The sequence below is a fragment of the Cheilinus undulatus genome, linkage group 20 (assembly GCF_018320785.1).
Source record: "Cheilinus undulatus linkage group 20, ASM1832078v1, whole genome shotgun sequence".
Classification (NCBI taxonomy): domain Eukaryota; kingdom Metazoa; phylum Chordata; class Actinopteri; order Labriformes; family Labridae; genus Cheilinus; species Cheilinus undulatus.
In genome coordinates this window covers 7,123,938-7,140,529 of record NC_054884.1, presented here as the reverse complement: position 1 = coordinate 7,140,529, position 16,592 = coordinate 7,123,938, and the positions used below count along the sequence as shown (strand labels likewise).

The 16,592-nt window shown below is 38.9% G+C and overlaps 1 protein-coding gene across 1 annotated transcript; it reads right to left on the bottom strand.

The window, feature by feature from the left end:
• Positions 1 to 627: 627 nt before the first annotated feature.
• hhex (hematopoietically expressed homeobox) lies at positions 628 to 15,574 on the bottom strand. The gene is made up of 4 exons (XM_041815891.1): positions 14,966 to 15,574; positions 4,394 to 4,572; positions 1,714 to 1,764; positions 628 to 1,269 (listed from the first exon to the last, which is right to left on the bottom strand). Exons 1-4 carry the CDS (start codon positions 15,348 to 15,350, stop codon positions 1,027 to 1,029), a joined length of 858 nt encoding a protein of 285 aa, XP_041671825.1. The 5' UTR covers positions 15,351 to 15,574; the 3' UTR covers positions 628 to 1,026.
• Between the last annotated feature and the right edge of the window lie 1,018 nt (positions 15,575 to 16,592).

Here is a 16,592-nt window from a genome sequence, read left to right as displayed (position 1 = left end):
TCACAGTACAACAGTCCAGGTGCTGAACTAGTCTGCCTGCAGCCCAGACTTTTCACCAAAAGAAATATTTGGAGCATTATGAAAGGAAAAATCAAAGGTCCAGGACTGTTGAGCAGCTAGAATCCTGCATCAGATAAGAACGGGACAACATTTCTCTCCCAAAACTCAAGGTAGGGGGTGCTACACAATGGTAAACACGGCCCTGTCCCTATTTTTTTGAGAGTGCTGCTGCCATCGGATTCAAAATAAGCTAGTATTTTTCCTAAAACATTAAAATGCCTTAGTTTTAACTTCTGATATGTTGTTTCTGTTCTATTGTGAATAAAATATGGCTTTATGAGATCTGGATATCGTTGCATTCTGTTTTATTTACATTTTACACAGCGCCCCAACTTTTTTGGAATCCAGGTTGTTGTATTTGGACTGTTACCTCAAACTTTTTGTGCCTTCAGCTGAGGATGAAGACATCTTTCTTTATGTCTGTCCATCCAGCTCATTTTTTAAGCAGATATCTCAAACTTTGCACAAATATTCAGCCTGACTCACAGGTGACCTGACTAGATTTTGAAGGTCAAAGGTCATTAAGGCTTCAGTTTACAGATGAGCTAAAACAGAATGACTCAAGACTTAAAACAAACAAGGTTTATTGTAATTATTACATATTTTGACAACATTAATTCATTGTTTATTACATTTTAAGGCACCTGCCATTACACATAAGAGCATCATCATTCAAACACACAGCACAAGAGAAAGGCTGACAGGATATTTACAGAGTTAAAGAGCACAAATACAGCAGGGTACGACACCATATACACAAAAAGAGAAGATGTCTGTCATGTGAAGGCACTGCATGGTGAAATGTTCGATTTGTACCTGAATATAACGTCAGGAACCAGTCCGTCATCCTGTCTGTTGGTTTGGAGTAAAAAGACCCCAGAGAGGATGAAAAATACAAAACAGTAGAAGAAGAGTCTTTGTCATCAGCTCCACAGTGTCAGAGTGGATGTCAGAGTGTCTCCACAGTCAGTGTTTGAACTCGGCCTCGTCCTCGATGTCCAGCTCCTGGTCCGAGTCCTCGGATACCTCAGAGTCCAGCTCTGTGGGTGACGGCTGACGGCAGCCGCTCTGCGTCAGCTCTGAGGTCGCGGCTGAGAGTCTGTGAGCCGGGCTCTGGGTCTCTGACGCCTCGGTGCTCTCCTCGGCTCTGGTGCTCCTCCCGGCCAAGCTGTCCTCCTCTGCCTCCCTCTTTCCTCCCTGAGGGTTCTCCTGAACACAAGGACAGAGGATAAACGTGTGAATCCAGAGGTCTGTGCTAAACTAGGGCTGCCAAAAACAGCAGTACTTTCATAGTGTTACTGTCTTAAAACCACACAATCTATGCTGTTTTTTTCTTTTTTTACTTTAGTTTCATTTGGTCATTTCTAACAACTTAAACTCAAGTACCCTGGTAGAATGCTGTTGTTGTTCCTAGCCTGGGACTTCCACATTACTAAAACTGACCCTGAAAACTCAGGCATTTAAGTAGTGTGCAGAAGTTTGCTTGCAATTTTTGACCTTTCAAAAACAAAATTTGCCAACCCCATGCTGGATGCAATAGTATCAATGTTTTTTAATTCTGGTGGTATAAACTAAATACTATAGCTGCTGAATTTATCCCATCAGGTTGACAAGGATTTAGTTAAAGGCAAAAGAATCAGAGCCAGCTCTCACCTGTTTTAGTCTTCTCCACTTCGCTCGTCGGTTCTGGAACCAGGTTTTAACCTGAAAGACAAAATTATCATTACTTTAGATTCTTCGGCATTGATTTACAGTGTCTATGAAAAATCATCTTCTTGGATGTTTTACTCTTTTGTTGATCTTATAAATCAAACTTGGTCAATATAATTTGGCTTTTTTTTTGGGAAAAACAACTCTTAAATCTCAAGGTGAAAATGGATTGCTACAATGTAATGTCAACTACATTAAAATATGTCATGTAAAATAAATGACTGCATAAATATTCACCCCCTTCAAGTCAGTATTTAGTAGAGTCACCTTTGGCTGCAATCACAGCTCTGAGTCTGTGTGGATAGGTCTCAGTCAGGCTTCCACACCTGGACACTGAAATTTAACTCCATTCTTCTTTACTAAACTCCTCAAGCTCGGTCAGATTCCATGTGGACCAGGCATGAACATCCCTTTTAAAGTTTTAAAGTGATTCTCTATTGGATTGAGGTCTGGGCTTTGACTCAGACACTCCAGAACATCCACCTTGTTGTCTTTAAACCATTTCTGTGTAGCTTCTGCTGTATGCTTCAAGTCAATGTCTTGCTGAAAAGTAGATCTTCCCCCAAGAGACTGAATGAGATAGTCCTCTAGGATTTCCCTTTGTTTTGCTGCATTCATTTTACCCTCTTAGCTATAAAAATCCTTCCAGGGCCACTGAGAAGCATCCCCACAGCATGATGCTGCCACCACCATGCTTCACAGTTGGGATGGTGAGTTTGTCTTCTCTGATGGCCAAAAAGCCCCATTTTGTTCTCAAAGAGACTTTGAGAACAAAATGAGACTTTGACTGATGAAGAACCCGGCCAACAGTTGTTGTCTGCAGAGTCTCTCCCATCTCAGCTGCTGAAGCTTGTAACTCCCTCAGAGAAGACATAGGTGTCTTGGTGGTCTCTCTCACTAGTCTCTTTCTTGCACGCTCACTCAGTTTGTGAGGACGGTCTGATCTAAGCATGTGTCGTATTCCTTCCATTTCCTGATGGTGGATTTAACTGAACTCCGGGGGATGTTCAGAGCCTTGGAAATGTTTGTATCCACCCCCTGACTCGTACTTCATACTGAGCTGCTTGAAGTGTTCCTTTGTCTTAATGGTGTAATGGTAGCCAGGAATACTGATTAACCAGTGACTGGACCTTCCAGACACAGGTGTCTTTATACTACAATCACTGAGACACATTCACTGCACTCAGGTGATCTCTGCTTCACAAACTGTGAGACTACTAGCACCAGTTGGCTGGACCTGTTGAATTAGGTCAGTCACTTTAAAGGGAGTGGATATTTATGCAATCACTTATTTGAAATTACATATTTTTGTTTAATATATATTACTTTGTAGAAATCTGTTTTGTTTTTAAACAGTCAAATTATATACTATGATTGAAATAAAGTCAATAAAAGGTAAAACATCCAAGGGGCTAAAAATGTTTTTTTTCAGTCTGTAACCTGCAGCCAGGTAGGTCAATCTTTCCACCCAGAGTCTGGCTCATTTCAGATATATGCTGCTGTTTTAAGTTTATTAGGGAAACAAAGTTATTTTTACTCCTCATTTTTCGTTCAGAAAAACCTTTAAATAATTTGAATGGATAGTCTGCATATCTTAAACCAATGAAATAACCCCAGATATATTTTGTCATTACAGAGGTGACCCTTTTTGTTTGCTGATCCTCATTCTACACAGGACTATATGTGAAACAGCACTGCAGGGAAAAGCCAGATCTCTGGAGAAATATTTGTTTTATTGAGATCTATGGAAAGTTCAATGCTGAAGTAACATTTTCTACTTCTTTCATAATTTCATAACCACTGTTATAATAACATCAATTATTTATGTTGGTGCAACTCATGAGAATAATCTAACTTTTTTATTGATGCTAGTTAGGAGTTAAAAGATACAGGAGTATAGGGGAAATAAAAGTAATAATGAATAGTATTGTAGAATGTAAATGTTTTGATAATAAAGTCAAAATATTAAGTTTGAAAAACATTGAGGAAACAGAGGAAATATTACCAATTTTGTCAAAAGTAAAAGAAAAAAATAAGAATAAGTTATTTTAAATAAAAGGATGAATTTGTAATTTGAAAACTTTTAATTCATTATCTAAAATTAACTTAATTCTGAAAACATGATATTATTATTATTATTATTATTATTATCATTATTATTATTGTTATTATTGTTATTATAATTATTATTATTATTATTATCATTATAATAATAATAATAATAATAATAAAAACTTATTTTTATTGTTCGTGGTTATTTTTAGCTCTGAGCTGAGCGCACAGACTGAAACCTCAGATTAAATCTAATTGGAGTCACGTGTCTTTAGCTCGGTTAACGATGGCACGCGCACGATAATAATGATGATGAATAATGATGCGCATGAATTATTCTGTCCTGGCGGATTAACTGGAGGCATGCATGTTTGACTAACCATTAAAACATAAATGCTCTGAATCATTCAGCATAAACTAATGCTCGTGTTTCTGTGCAGGCTGAGACGTTGGTTTCTCTCCTGCGTGCAGAGGTGACTGCGCTATCCAGAAGTCGTCTTAAATCTAATTTAGATGTGATGTAGGACTAAAACTGAAGAACCTGTGATTTCTAGGAGGGTAGCTCTCTGACCTGTCTCTCTGACAGCTGCAGTATCTTGGCCAGCCTCTTCCTCTCCGGAGGAGAAAGGTATTTCTGAGTCTCGAACTTCTTCTCCAGCTCGATGGTCTGATCGTTGGAAAAACGGACCTGACCGCCTTTTCTCTTGTGGAGGGGCCGCTGGATGAACGGGGACCACAGCAGGGGTTTACCTGGAGAACAAGAGGAGGGAGAAATGAATCCTACTGGGGGTGTATAACGCTGTCTTTATGTCTGTTTGGCCTTTATTCAACAAGAGAGACGGGAAAGACAGAAGACTGGAGTAGACAGAGCCAGGATCAGTGCGTAAAACACTCCTGTCTCCATGTGCGCCTCTACCATCTGAGCTAAAACGCTCCTTTATCATTTTGTTCACTTCTTTAAGTTGGTTTCTTTCAATTCAATGAATACTATCGATTTTAGTGTTGATTTTATGCACATTTAAGGCAAAAGATGAAGGAAAAGCATTTCAGAAAGATCAAAAGGAGGAGTTTCTCTGTTATTCACTGATCTGTTTCATAAATCCTCTGGACTGAAGCCTTCCAACAGATTTTAGAAAGTTGGACACAAACTTACAAATATCTTATTTTATTTATATTTTTATGTTTTGTAAGTCAGGCATCTAAACCTCAATTCATGCGTACTGGGCAAAAATAAAAATCAGGCAAAAATAATCTTTTAATTAAAAAAAAAAAAAAAAAAATCCAGAGCCTGTTATATGGAACCCTTTTGCAAAAAACGCACGTTCACTCTTCCATTTCTTTATCAACTATTGAAAGCCTTAAAAACTCGCCCACATCTAATTATTATTGTTTGCTAAATTCATTATTTGGCAGGAAAATTCAACATCTGCAGGAAAAGGAACATATCTCTATGAGAGATGAGTTCTCCTAAGGGTCTGGCTCCTGGTTTTTCTTATTTAAATAGTTTCTAACATGTTAACAGGACGACTGGGAGACATTAAACTCCTTCTAGACCAAATTTAGTCTTCCAGGTGTGCCATTCGCCTTTATCTTTAGACTGAGGTTCAGTAAATTGGTGCGTTTTTCTTTTCCTTACTATTGCAGCCTTAGCTCTGACAGGAGGCCCTGTATGTCTAATAACAGACTGACATTTATTTTTTAAAATAAAGTCATAATTAAGTCATATTTTAATGTTTCCTTCTCTTTATCTTCTTTACTTTTTCTCTTCTCATTTCCATCAAAAATCATGTTTGTTAATGTCAAAAAATCGCTACTCCAATATTTTTCGAGGGCCTACAAACACTGAAACAAAGTTCATATTTTAAACGAACAATATTATCAAAAACGGCAGAGCTTTAATTAAAAAAAAAACTCTGTTTGGGTGCTTGAGAGAAGACTGTTCCTTTAAAAACCACTGGGAAACTCCGCACACTGACCAAATTGCGCAAGTTCTTTGGCGTGTTTTTGATAAGGAGCATGTATTTCATGTTTTATGGATATATTCCTCTGTCTCATGAACATGAGTGAATTAATGCTTTTATGCATTTATTTACGTTTTAGCCACTCTGCAGCTCTTTTTTAACGTCATGTTTTTAAAATGAAAGAAAAATGTCACTTTGGGCCCAGGAGCTGCTGGCATTTTGGAGACCCCCCTACCATGAAAAAACCCTAAAGTGGGTTATTGATATATGAAAGTTAAGTTTAAAAATCAAACCACTGATTCTGAGTGAAAAAGCATTCAGTGTTTTCAACCAACAATCCTCGATCCTGCGCTTTTTTTTCGCTCTCCAGCCTCTGTGGCAAAGGGTTTTTAAAAGTTAAAAGCCTTTTTCAGTTTTAACAAGCCTTAACCATTCTGTCCAAAAACACATTTAAAAGAATAAGGTGGACTTTAGCATATTAAAATGTTTTTAAACTAGAATTAAAATCCTTTGAAATGTAAAAGAAAACTACAATTCCAACTTTCAAGCTTTTGTCCTCCTCCAGGAGAAAACCCAAACCAACAGCGTTTCCGGTGTCATAAAAAGGCACTACTCTGTTACAGGCGGGATGATATGAAACAAGGCTGTGTTCTTATGCTTCTTCTTCTTATAGGAGTATACCTGCACAAATTAAACAGCACATCACACACATATTTTAACAGTGCAGCTCGGGGGAGAAGGGCAGAGAGTAGTGGGCACTTCCTTGCACGCATGCGCCTAGAGAGAGGAGCTTTAAAGCAGGAGGAGGAAAGTTCAGATCCGTGTTGAACCTTTTTCTCCTCTGCAGATAGAAGCCTCGAGTCTACATTAAAGACCAGTGTGTATATGTGTTTGTGTCGCTGTGGATTCGGAATGAAAGCCTTAAAGTCTGTGCGCAATTACGCACGACAAACGCATAGAGAGACTTGGCCTCTTGGCTGTTATTTTGTTGAAAAAAAATCTCCCTGAAGTGAAAGTCATCTTCATTGAAACATAAATATAATCCACAAACAGCCGAGCTCAGTTAGAGGGAGGTGGACCACGTAGAGGCCACGGTCTACAGTCCCAGGTAGGCCGTGCGTCCATGCGCCTTTGTTTGTGAGCAGGCAAGATGTTCATTTTTAAAACTTCAATATTTTCGATCGATACCAAAACAGATTGTCATTTTATAAAGCAAAATATTGACCAGAAGTCCCCACAACCCAAAGAACTAAAAACTCAACTTAGAACGTAGAACTTAAAATGACTGATATGAGCCGATAAGGAGGAGAACAACACATGCGTAATTTTGCATCACATAAGAACCTAACTGGAGTTCATGTTTTTGGGAAGACAGTTGAAAAGAGTCAGCATGGGATGTTTATATCAAAAAAATTAGTCCGATCGTGTAAAACTAGTGCTGACAGCCTCTGCGTAAAATGAGTAAATGGGCCTGCTGTCATGAATCCGCAAACCTTTGAGTTTAGAGCTGACATCACGTGATCCACGCGGCAGGAAGTCTTTGCTCTGATTTTTTCGGGTAAATTTAACATTATCCATAGAAGATATAGGTTCATAAAACTAATACCAAACAGATTAATGGGCCCAAAACTCTTTCATAGCACAGTTGCATTGTGGGAGGATCTCTCCTCTGCAGCGGCAGGGCTGTAATCAGTGGCTTTTCCTCGTCTCTTTAATGAGCTGTAGGAACAATAGCAGAGCTGCACGCTGGCCTGCTGCTCGCTGTCTTTGAGGAAGGTCGTGACAGAGTGAAAACGATGGCCAAATATCCGCTTCATGTGCTTCCTGCTCTGTGGTGTGATTAGAGACCATGGCATCCTCCAACAGACGCTCACGTCCTCTGCTCCCACTGACACAACAACAGCAACAGATAAATGTGCTGCAAACACCTCCTGATGAGTAATCTGTGCACAGGGAAGTTGGCTAATCCAAGGCCAAGACAGAAGACTACTGAGAAAAACTGCTGTGGCTTTTTCTGCAGAAAGTCTAGTCTTATTGTGGATGAAGGTGATTAAAGCAGACAAAAATTAAAGTGTTAGATTCTGCAAATAAATCTAACAGAGGGAAGCATATCACTGTCATGCTTGGATATCAAAAATAGGGACCAGTAGCCTATCATGCTGCATGGAAAGCAGGGGTTTCAACTGATAAAACCCCCTCCAGCTACTTTTTCTGCCTGTGAAAAAGAAACTAGAAGGTCTGAAATCCTTCCTGCTCCTCGGTTCACTGAGCCGTGGGTAGCTTTAGTAATCTGGAGTCGTCTCGGACTCCTCATCCAGGAAATTTTTAAGCACCCGACACTTAACTTTCTGCAATCTGGTGAATATTTCAACCCAAACTTGGGGGCGGATTTGAATTTTGTGAAAGGAAAAAAATGGTACAGACTAAATAAGAACAAGAAATTATTTTGATTTGATTTCTCACATGGTCATTTTAAAAATGAGTGGTTTGATGAGGAAAAATCTCATAAAATACTCATGTTGACTTCTTTAAACACTTCAACTAAAAGAAGACTGTTGGATTTTAAAACTAGGGGTGCACAATTTTATCAGCATGACATCAGTGCTGGCACTAAATGTTCATTTCGGCTGATAAATCTGCTGGCATCAGCTGTAACGTCCAACGTCAGATCAAGTCTTTTCTTCATGCGTCATCATTCCTCACACTTTAAAGCTGGGGTGTCAAACTAAATCACAGCAAAGGCCGGATTCTGGATTCAGGACTAACCTGAGGGCCTAACAGGATCACCTTTTTAACCATACGCTGTCAACCTTAATTCACCAGTAATAAAATACGAAAAAAAAAACTTTGTAATGATGATAAACGATTTGACATTTAAAAAGTAAAAAAAAAAGTTTAAAGGCTCATAAATGTGAGAAAAGTCCATTTATTAGTTCAAAAAGGTCAAAACATGACATTGAAATTGAAAAATATATTTTTTTCAATGGCTAATATATTAGGAAGAAGTCAAAATAATGAGGTCAAAAGGTCAAAATCTGAAATAAAATTTGTCATGAAATTTAAAGTTAAAATAAGATTCAAAAATTTAAACTGGAAATCTAAAAGGTCAAACTATGGGATTATGAAGTCAAAGTCTGGAGTTGAAAATATGAGATAAAATACAAAATAATTGGTTAAAAAGGTCAAAATATCACTTAAAAATTAGAGTTATAAATCTTAAAGCACAAAATATTTATGAGAAGTCAAAATCATGAGTTGAGATGCTCAAAGTATGAAATTAAAAGTCAAAATCCTAAGTTTGAGTCCTAATTGTGAGATGCTAAATTGCCACATTCTTGACTTCTTATGTAATCACTACTACTACCTACTTTTTCAGATTTTATGACTCAACATGAATACCTTAAATCGTTAAGAATAAGTTGAAATTTTTATGCCTGAGGAAATCTGCAGACCTCAGACTGATGGGCCAGTTATAACAGAAATACGAGATCATCTTGCGGGCCGGATTTAACTGTTCCACGGGCCAGATTTGGCCCCCAGGCCTCGAGTTTGACACCTGTGCTTTAAAGTGTTTTTAAGGACGGAAATGTGTCTCTTTGTTCATCCTCGAACTCTAAATTGTGCATTTTAAGGGCTGAAGTTTTAGGTCTGAAGTACATCTAAATATCAGTATCGTAAAAAGAATCTTTAAATACCAACACATCATATATCTCTGTTTAACCCCTTAAAGCCTGTTGTTGGATATTTGATATATACTTTTATGATACCTCTATCTAATCAATATGATCAATAGATTACTCAAAAAAAAACTTCTGAATACAACCTGATAAATGATAAAAATGCCCTCAAGTGGATGATCAGTTACCAAAAACACCTTATGGATAAAATGAGATACTAAAAATATAATTGTTAAATTTTATGGAAATTTGGATTTTTAAAAATTTCAGTAGGAAGTTAAATGAACATTTCAGTTCCAAAAAATTGGAATTTCCTGGCTAATATTTGTGTTTTAAGGCTTTAAGGGGATAAAACCCCAGTCACAAACCTTACCTCACTGCTTAACAGGAAATCTATAATGAGTGATTTTAACAGAGGACTGGTTTTGTGTTGATGTTACCAGTACACAGACATATACGTACAGATATGTGCACGTGTTTCATGAGGCGTTGATGGGCCCTGACGTGCCGCCGCTCAGGGCTGGAGAGGACAGCCAGGGTCAAGCTCAACAATCGGCAGCCAGGATAAGCTCGATGGCATCTCTTATGTCCAAGCCTTTCACCGCTCATAACAGGCCCAGAGACCAGGAGTGGTTTTCAGGTCCTTGGGACATCCCCAGCATGACCAGTAACCCTTCTAACCTGGACAGAACCCTTAACTGAGCAAACCCGCCACATCCTCAATGTAGAAATGATTTTTTCAACAGATTATTTTCACATGACCCTGGTAATATGTAAGGACATCCAGAGCATGACCAGGGGTGAGTCAATCCTGATTATTTATTTATTTATTTATTTATTTATTTCAGAAAAGAAAGAGGAAAAAAAAATCAAAATGTGTTTCCCTGTCTTCAACAACCATCAGTTTTTAAATAAAGTATTTATAGTTGCATGTGCACTCTTGTAGTTTGTTCACCACCTTCATATAAGCTTCAGAGTTGACGATTTTCTTCATTTTTTTCCTTCTCATTCCTTATGATCTGAGTTTTTAATGCTGAGCTGTTTAATTTTTGGCTTTAGATTAAAATTAAAACAAATAATCACAGACAACAGTCATATAAAGTTTTAATAGTAGGTGTCTTTTAATAAAACCTGTTCCTGATGAGTTTAAATACTGATCTGTTTTCTGCTGAAACGCTTTTTAAAGAATTATTTGTTCAACCAAATCAATTAAATTTTGGCCTTATGAGTCTATAAAATACAAAAAAGGAAGTTAAAACTGAAGGATAACCTCTAACAGAGCCATCACATTTTCTTGTCCTGTTAAAATCGTCTCTTAAGCCTTAGTTTTACGCACGTGTGTTGGTTTTTACGCACTGCGCACACGTGCGTCACGCCGCTCTTTCACGGATCAAACAACCGAGAGTGTTTCATGTGGAACAATCTAAAACAAGAATTACAGAGAAAATAAAAAATAGAGGAGAACACAGGAACCCAGATTATTAAACCTGGTTAAACTGAGAAGAACTCCGGAAACTGAATGGAAATTCTCTTTAGTTAAAACGTTAGTGAATGATTTAAATACCTGCCTTTAAAGTTTAAGTTCTCAAAATGTGAACATGCCTCAGTTTTTATTGTCGTCTCCACAAGGCCATGCTGTTTTTACCACTTAAAATCCTTATAGCCGACTCTTCATCTATTCTTCTCGGGTCCCATTAGGCTCGATGTGCTGTCCCTGTTTGCTTTATTTTCGACCATAAAGAAAGTCAGCCACATCCTCACAGCAGGCCCGGCAGAGGAAGTGCAACAATATGTGAAAAACGGATCCCGGGCTATCAGAGGCCGAGTGTTTCCTGAATATGTCTGTATTGAGGATGTCGATAAAATAATCAGCAGCGTGCAGCGAGCTCCCGAGGAAGCGGCTGGCCGGGGTGAGCCAGGAAAACATCCAACAGCTTCTGAAAGCAGATTTACTCCTATCGACAGGCTCACGGCTTCCGCTAGGAACGGAAAAAGAGCCGCAGCACAAAGGCAGACGGTCTGCATGTCACACTAGAGAGGAGAGGACAATCAGTCACAGCTTTACCCCCAACCACAGCAGAAAGGATCACCCATAGGGAACTCTGGATCAAAAACAGGGCGGCACAACCGGAGCTGGGGATTCTTTTTAGCTCTCTTTAATCCCACGTGCTTCAAAATGATCAAATCTTCATTGTTTCTCATGATTATATTTTAACTGTGTGACAGCTGGGTCAGAGTTGTGCAATTATGTTGGAAGAAGCAGGAAAACGTGGTGTTTGTTTGCAACTTTTGATAATAAAACAATAAATCAGCCTGAATTTTGGTATGAAATAAATGTATACATCTGATAAATATATACAGAAATAAAAACAGCTCTATAAGGACCATTTCATGAGACGCACTGGAGATGGAGGCCTCAGACCTCTACCTTTGCCTAAAACCAGCTCAGTACCAGAATAATACACTTTCTAGTATAAAATAAACCCAAATTAAAACCAGGGCAACAAATCACCAACAAAATGCAACTTTTAAATCACTGCAGACTCTTACACAAAACCTAAGATGTACAAAAAAACTGCCATCATCCTCACACATCCAGATCATTAACATTTCAATATTTTGTGTAAAAAAAAAAAAACATTATTTTATTTCTCAGTTGTATTTAAAAAAAAATACAGAAACTAAATGATGTTCAGTTACACTCTGAACAAGTGAAAGAGCAAAGATATGTTGCCAACTTTTTGGAGAAGTACCTTTGCCAACCAACCACCTGAACCCAGAATAAATATTAATATTAATATTAAAAAGTGCAGAAGCTAAATGATCTACAGTCAGGAGTGTAGCTTAAGACTTTGGGCCCCTGGAAAGGATATTTTAATGTATTTTTGAAGCGTTATTTCTCCATTTATGAGAAATATTTTTACTAAGGTTGGATTGAATTTACTTGCATTATTTCCACTCTACCATTTGGACAATTTTAAGGGAGGAGTTGAGGCCCCCAGTATTTATTTTACCCTATTTGATACAAATTTCAGTCTGCTGACACATTCATTTTGTTGCTTTTGATAAAAAATGACACAAATTACTCAGAAAACAATAGATAAAAACACACTTTTAATTGTAGGCTCCTCTAGGGCCCCTCCCTATGTGGCCGGGGTAATCAGTACCCTTTCCCCCCCTGTGCTACGCCCCTGCCCGGGCCCACAGGAGGGAGGGGCCCTTGAGAAGCCTGAAATGAAAGGTGTTTTAATTTGTGTATTTTTTCTTATCAATAAGTGTCATTACTGAATCAAAAGCAACGAAATGAATCAATCAACAGACTGAAACTCATATCAAATAGAGTAAAGTACAATACTGGAGGGAGGGGGGCTGCTCCTCCCTTAAAAATGTCCAAATGGTGTAGTCCAGCTCTGCAAAATAATGACAGTAAAATGTATTCAACCAATTAATTTAAAAAAGAGAGAGAGCAAAGTGAACAAATATGTTGCCAGTGTTTGAAAAGTGTGTAGAAGCAAAGGAAACTCTTTAGTCCACTTCAAATGATGCCAATAAATTTGTGCAATTCAGTCCATTTGTGAGAGCTTGCCTGCAATTTTTGCTAAATGAAAACCAAGAAAAAAGCCCAATATTTAATATCTTCGACTTCTATTTTTCAAACAGGCATCAATATTCAACATTATTTGATTTCGACTAAAAAATTTGGGTTGTTAGAGGATCAGAGTTTTCAATCGTAGTTAATCATAAACTGTCTGCAGTTAATTATGATTCACCTCCTTTATCACTTCTTGCAGTTATACTTTTTACACTTTAAATTGTTTTTATTTAATTCTGATTTTTTAATACTGTCTTAAATTAAAGTTAACCGACTTCCTGTTTGAATAAATATCATCTTTTATTTTGAAAGTCAATTAACTACTTCAACTTAAGATTGTGACATTAACCTGACCATGGAAAAAAGAGGAACTTGTTCTGGATTAAGAACGAAATAATAAAAGAATAAAACAGTAAATGTTTGATAACATTTACATAACATTTGATAAAATTTACATCTTACTCGTTTTTGCTTCAGAAAAAGTAGTGATTGAAGTGTCAGAGGCCAGCCAAGCTTAACTGTTGTTTTGTACAGCTATGCCAGGACCGGAGCAAAATACTGGGATAGTGGAGAAGAAAAGAAGGTGCACCAGCAATGACAAACATTTTCAGCCAACTTTAAAGTCAGTCTGAACCTGAGCATCAAGGATGCTCGCACTAAGAATATGGCAGATAATTAATAAATCAGATCTGAGAAGGACCCTCTTATTGAGCCGGTGAGGGGTCCAGTCGTTTCTTTGGGCAGGCCTGGCTCTTCATTCTTTCTACCAACATTTAGTTTTGATAAACATCAGCATATTGCTACTAAACTTTGGTTCTCATCTGATCGTTCATGAAGTACATGATTTGCTCTTATTTGGAAGGAAATGGCTCCATCTCTGTGTTCCACCTCAAGTCCAAACTGCTCCATTCTCCTTCAAAAACATTTATTTTTGTATTAAAGCGGTTGCAATATTTAAAGAGGTGCACAGAAAAATAATAATGCTGTCTTACTCTAAATCATGTCTATATCCAAAATACTTGTTATATTGGCGAGACCTAATCAATAAAAAAACTGACAGCTGTTGCCCACCCCTGTGCCCACAATTCTGCACACATTTTAAATCAACCAAATCTGTTAAATATCGTGTTTTCTAAGCTTGCAGGCTGTGTTTGGACACTTTCGGATTCTGAATTCAATTTAAAGTGAGTTTAAGTGAGTTTGAATACGAGATTAGACGTGCCATACTTGTGCGTAATGGTGCGTAAAATCAAATCATCATTTATTCCAATGTATTATGATAATTTTCTTACCATAATGGGGGGGGATTTGGCACTCACACGTGTGTGAAAACACACACACACACAGACTCTCACACACTTAAATAAGAAGTGATTTAGAGCTCAGCTATGTTTTAGTCACTGGCTGACTTGCTCCTCTGATGTTTCAGAACAATGGGAGTCAGGAAAAGGAGTCAAGGTTGCCATGCACCCCCCTCCCCCCTATCACCACCAGCACTAACGGACTGAATGGATAAGCCTGCTGCTATTGTGGCCCTTCAGTATGTCTGTCACAATAATAATGTGACTCATATGTGCGCGGTGAGGCCGAAAAGTTGAGCTGTGGGGGCATTATTTCCTCTCCAGAGTGTTTATGTAGGCTTCTTGTAGCACCAGATTGTCTCGAGCGACATGCATGCATGACCAAGCGTGATATACTTATGCAAAATGGTTTCGTTGGCACTGAAACGAAGCTTGAGTACAAAAAAGGTTCTCATATTGCCACATCATTCGTGAAAGTTTGACTTCTTCTACACTGACATATCTATCTATCTATCTATCTATCTATCTGAGACATGATAAAAAATAATAAAAGGTGCATTAAAGGCGTCAGAAAATGTTTTTATGGTCTTTACGCACACTTGTTGAACTTACCCAGAGGATCATGCCTCAGCAGCGCCTGCGCGTACTCCCCCATGGAGCGAGGGTGCTGGTGGTGGAAAGGGTAGATGGACCCGGGGAAGGTCCCGGGTGATGCGTACGTCGCCGTTAAGGCCGCTGTAGCGTGATGGGACAGCGCCGGGTGGATCGGCGTGGGCTCGTAAATCGGTGTCCGGTACGGCGAGATGAAACTTGTGAAGGAGGAGTTTGGCGACGGGAGCGTCGGCGTGGGGATGACGGGAGTGGAACAGGAGGAGGTGGAGGATGAAGACGAAGAGGGCGACGTGGAGGTGGAAGTCCTCCCCAGAATGTCCTCTATGAAGAAGGGGGTCGGGTGAGCCGGCTGGATGGGAGTCGGTGCGTAAAGAGGGACGCTCATGGTGCCGTTTCTCTGCGCGCTGGAGCTGAGTTAACGGAAGGCTGCGTGCCTCCTCTCTCTCCTCAGAGCCTTCCTCTTTATCAGAGCACAACTTCGTTAAACTACCAGCTTCTGCTCTAACTCCCACTGTCACTGGTTGTCCACTAACGAGAGTCTCGGGGGCCGTTAGATCGTTTTGGTGTCCATCAGGCTGCGGTGGTGGACTCGCTGGTACTCCGTCCAACTGTTGGGGCTGTTATCTGGCTGCAGGCGGAGAAGGGAGGAGATAAGTGGAGGGGCAACTTCCTGCAGGTGGCCTTCGGCCGTTTCTGATTGGTTAGCAATCGAGCCGCAGAGCGATCAGATGACAGGAGAGAAGATAGAGGTATTTCAGGAGAATCAGTTCGTTACAGTCAATCATTAGAGATAGCTTTGGTGCCAAAACGGTGCAATGGTGACTCTGCAGGCTTGTGGTTGAAAGTGCTTCCTCCAAAAGGTCGTTCAAACCCAGAATAATCGACCACTTGTAACGCTTTAGTCTCACAATTTTACATTTTATGTGTAATAGGCGAAAGGGTTATTCAAAATTTCGGTCACTACAAAAAGTAAATCTCTTGAAAAGAATCTCCTAATTATCAAACCATGTAGAAATACTGCAGTTATGGAAACAAAAATGTGTAAAGAAAAGTCTTTTATCTCCATTCTAATGGGAAAGACGGGCAATTAAGATAAAATGAAACTGGAAGGTCTAACTGTGTCCTGTGACTTTAGCAGGGCCGGATTTAGTCATTTGAAGGCCCCAAGCAAAAAGCAACACACGGCCCCTCCACATTTAGCGGAAAGTTATCAGAAAGGGGGGACAAAATATTTTGGAGCATATCTTTCAGGTAGCAAGGCCAGAGAAGTACAGGACACAACCAAATCTGAGATGCAGCGTCTGTAAAAGGATATTTTACCCTTTTGTTGATATTATAAATCAAACAGAGTAAATATAATTCGGCTTTTTTGACAGAAAATTACAAATTGGGGATTACCCGAGTCCAGTGGATGTGTCTCATGTGATTGTAGTATAATTATTCTTCTAAAACCCTGTGCCCACATATGGGGACATTACATTTTGGCTTTTTTACATTATAGTAATCATTTTTGGTACTAGAATTGGTGAGATAATTGTACAAAATGATGTCCATTCAAGTTTAAGATATCTGCTTGAAATGCTGGGATAATTAGCTGTTTGGATATTTAAGGGAATCTGCTCAGAAG

Excerpts from the sequence above, each read along its gene's own strand:
- hhex (XM_041815891.1), bottom strand. The coding sequence starts at position 15,350 with ATGAGCGTCCCTCTTTACGCACCGACTCCCATCCAGCCGGCTCACCCG. Across the intron at positions 1,765-4,393 it reads TGCAGCTGTCAGAGAGACAG|GTTAAAACCTGGTTCCAGAA; the intron begins GTCAGAGAGCTA and ends TTTGTCTTTCAG. Across the intron at positions 1,270-1,713 it reads AGTGGAGAAGACTAAAACAG|GAGAACCCTCAGGGAGGAAA; the intron begins GTGAGAGCTGGC and ends CCTTGTGTTCAG.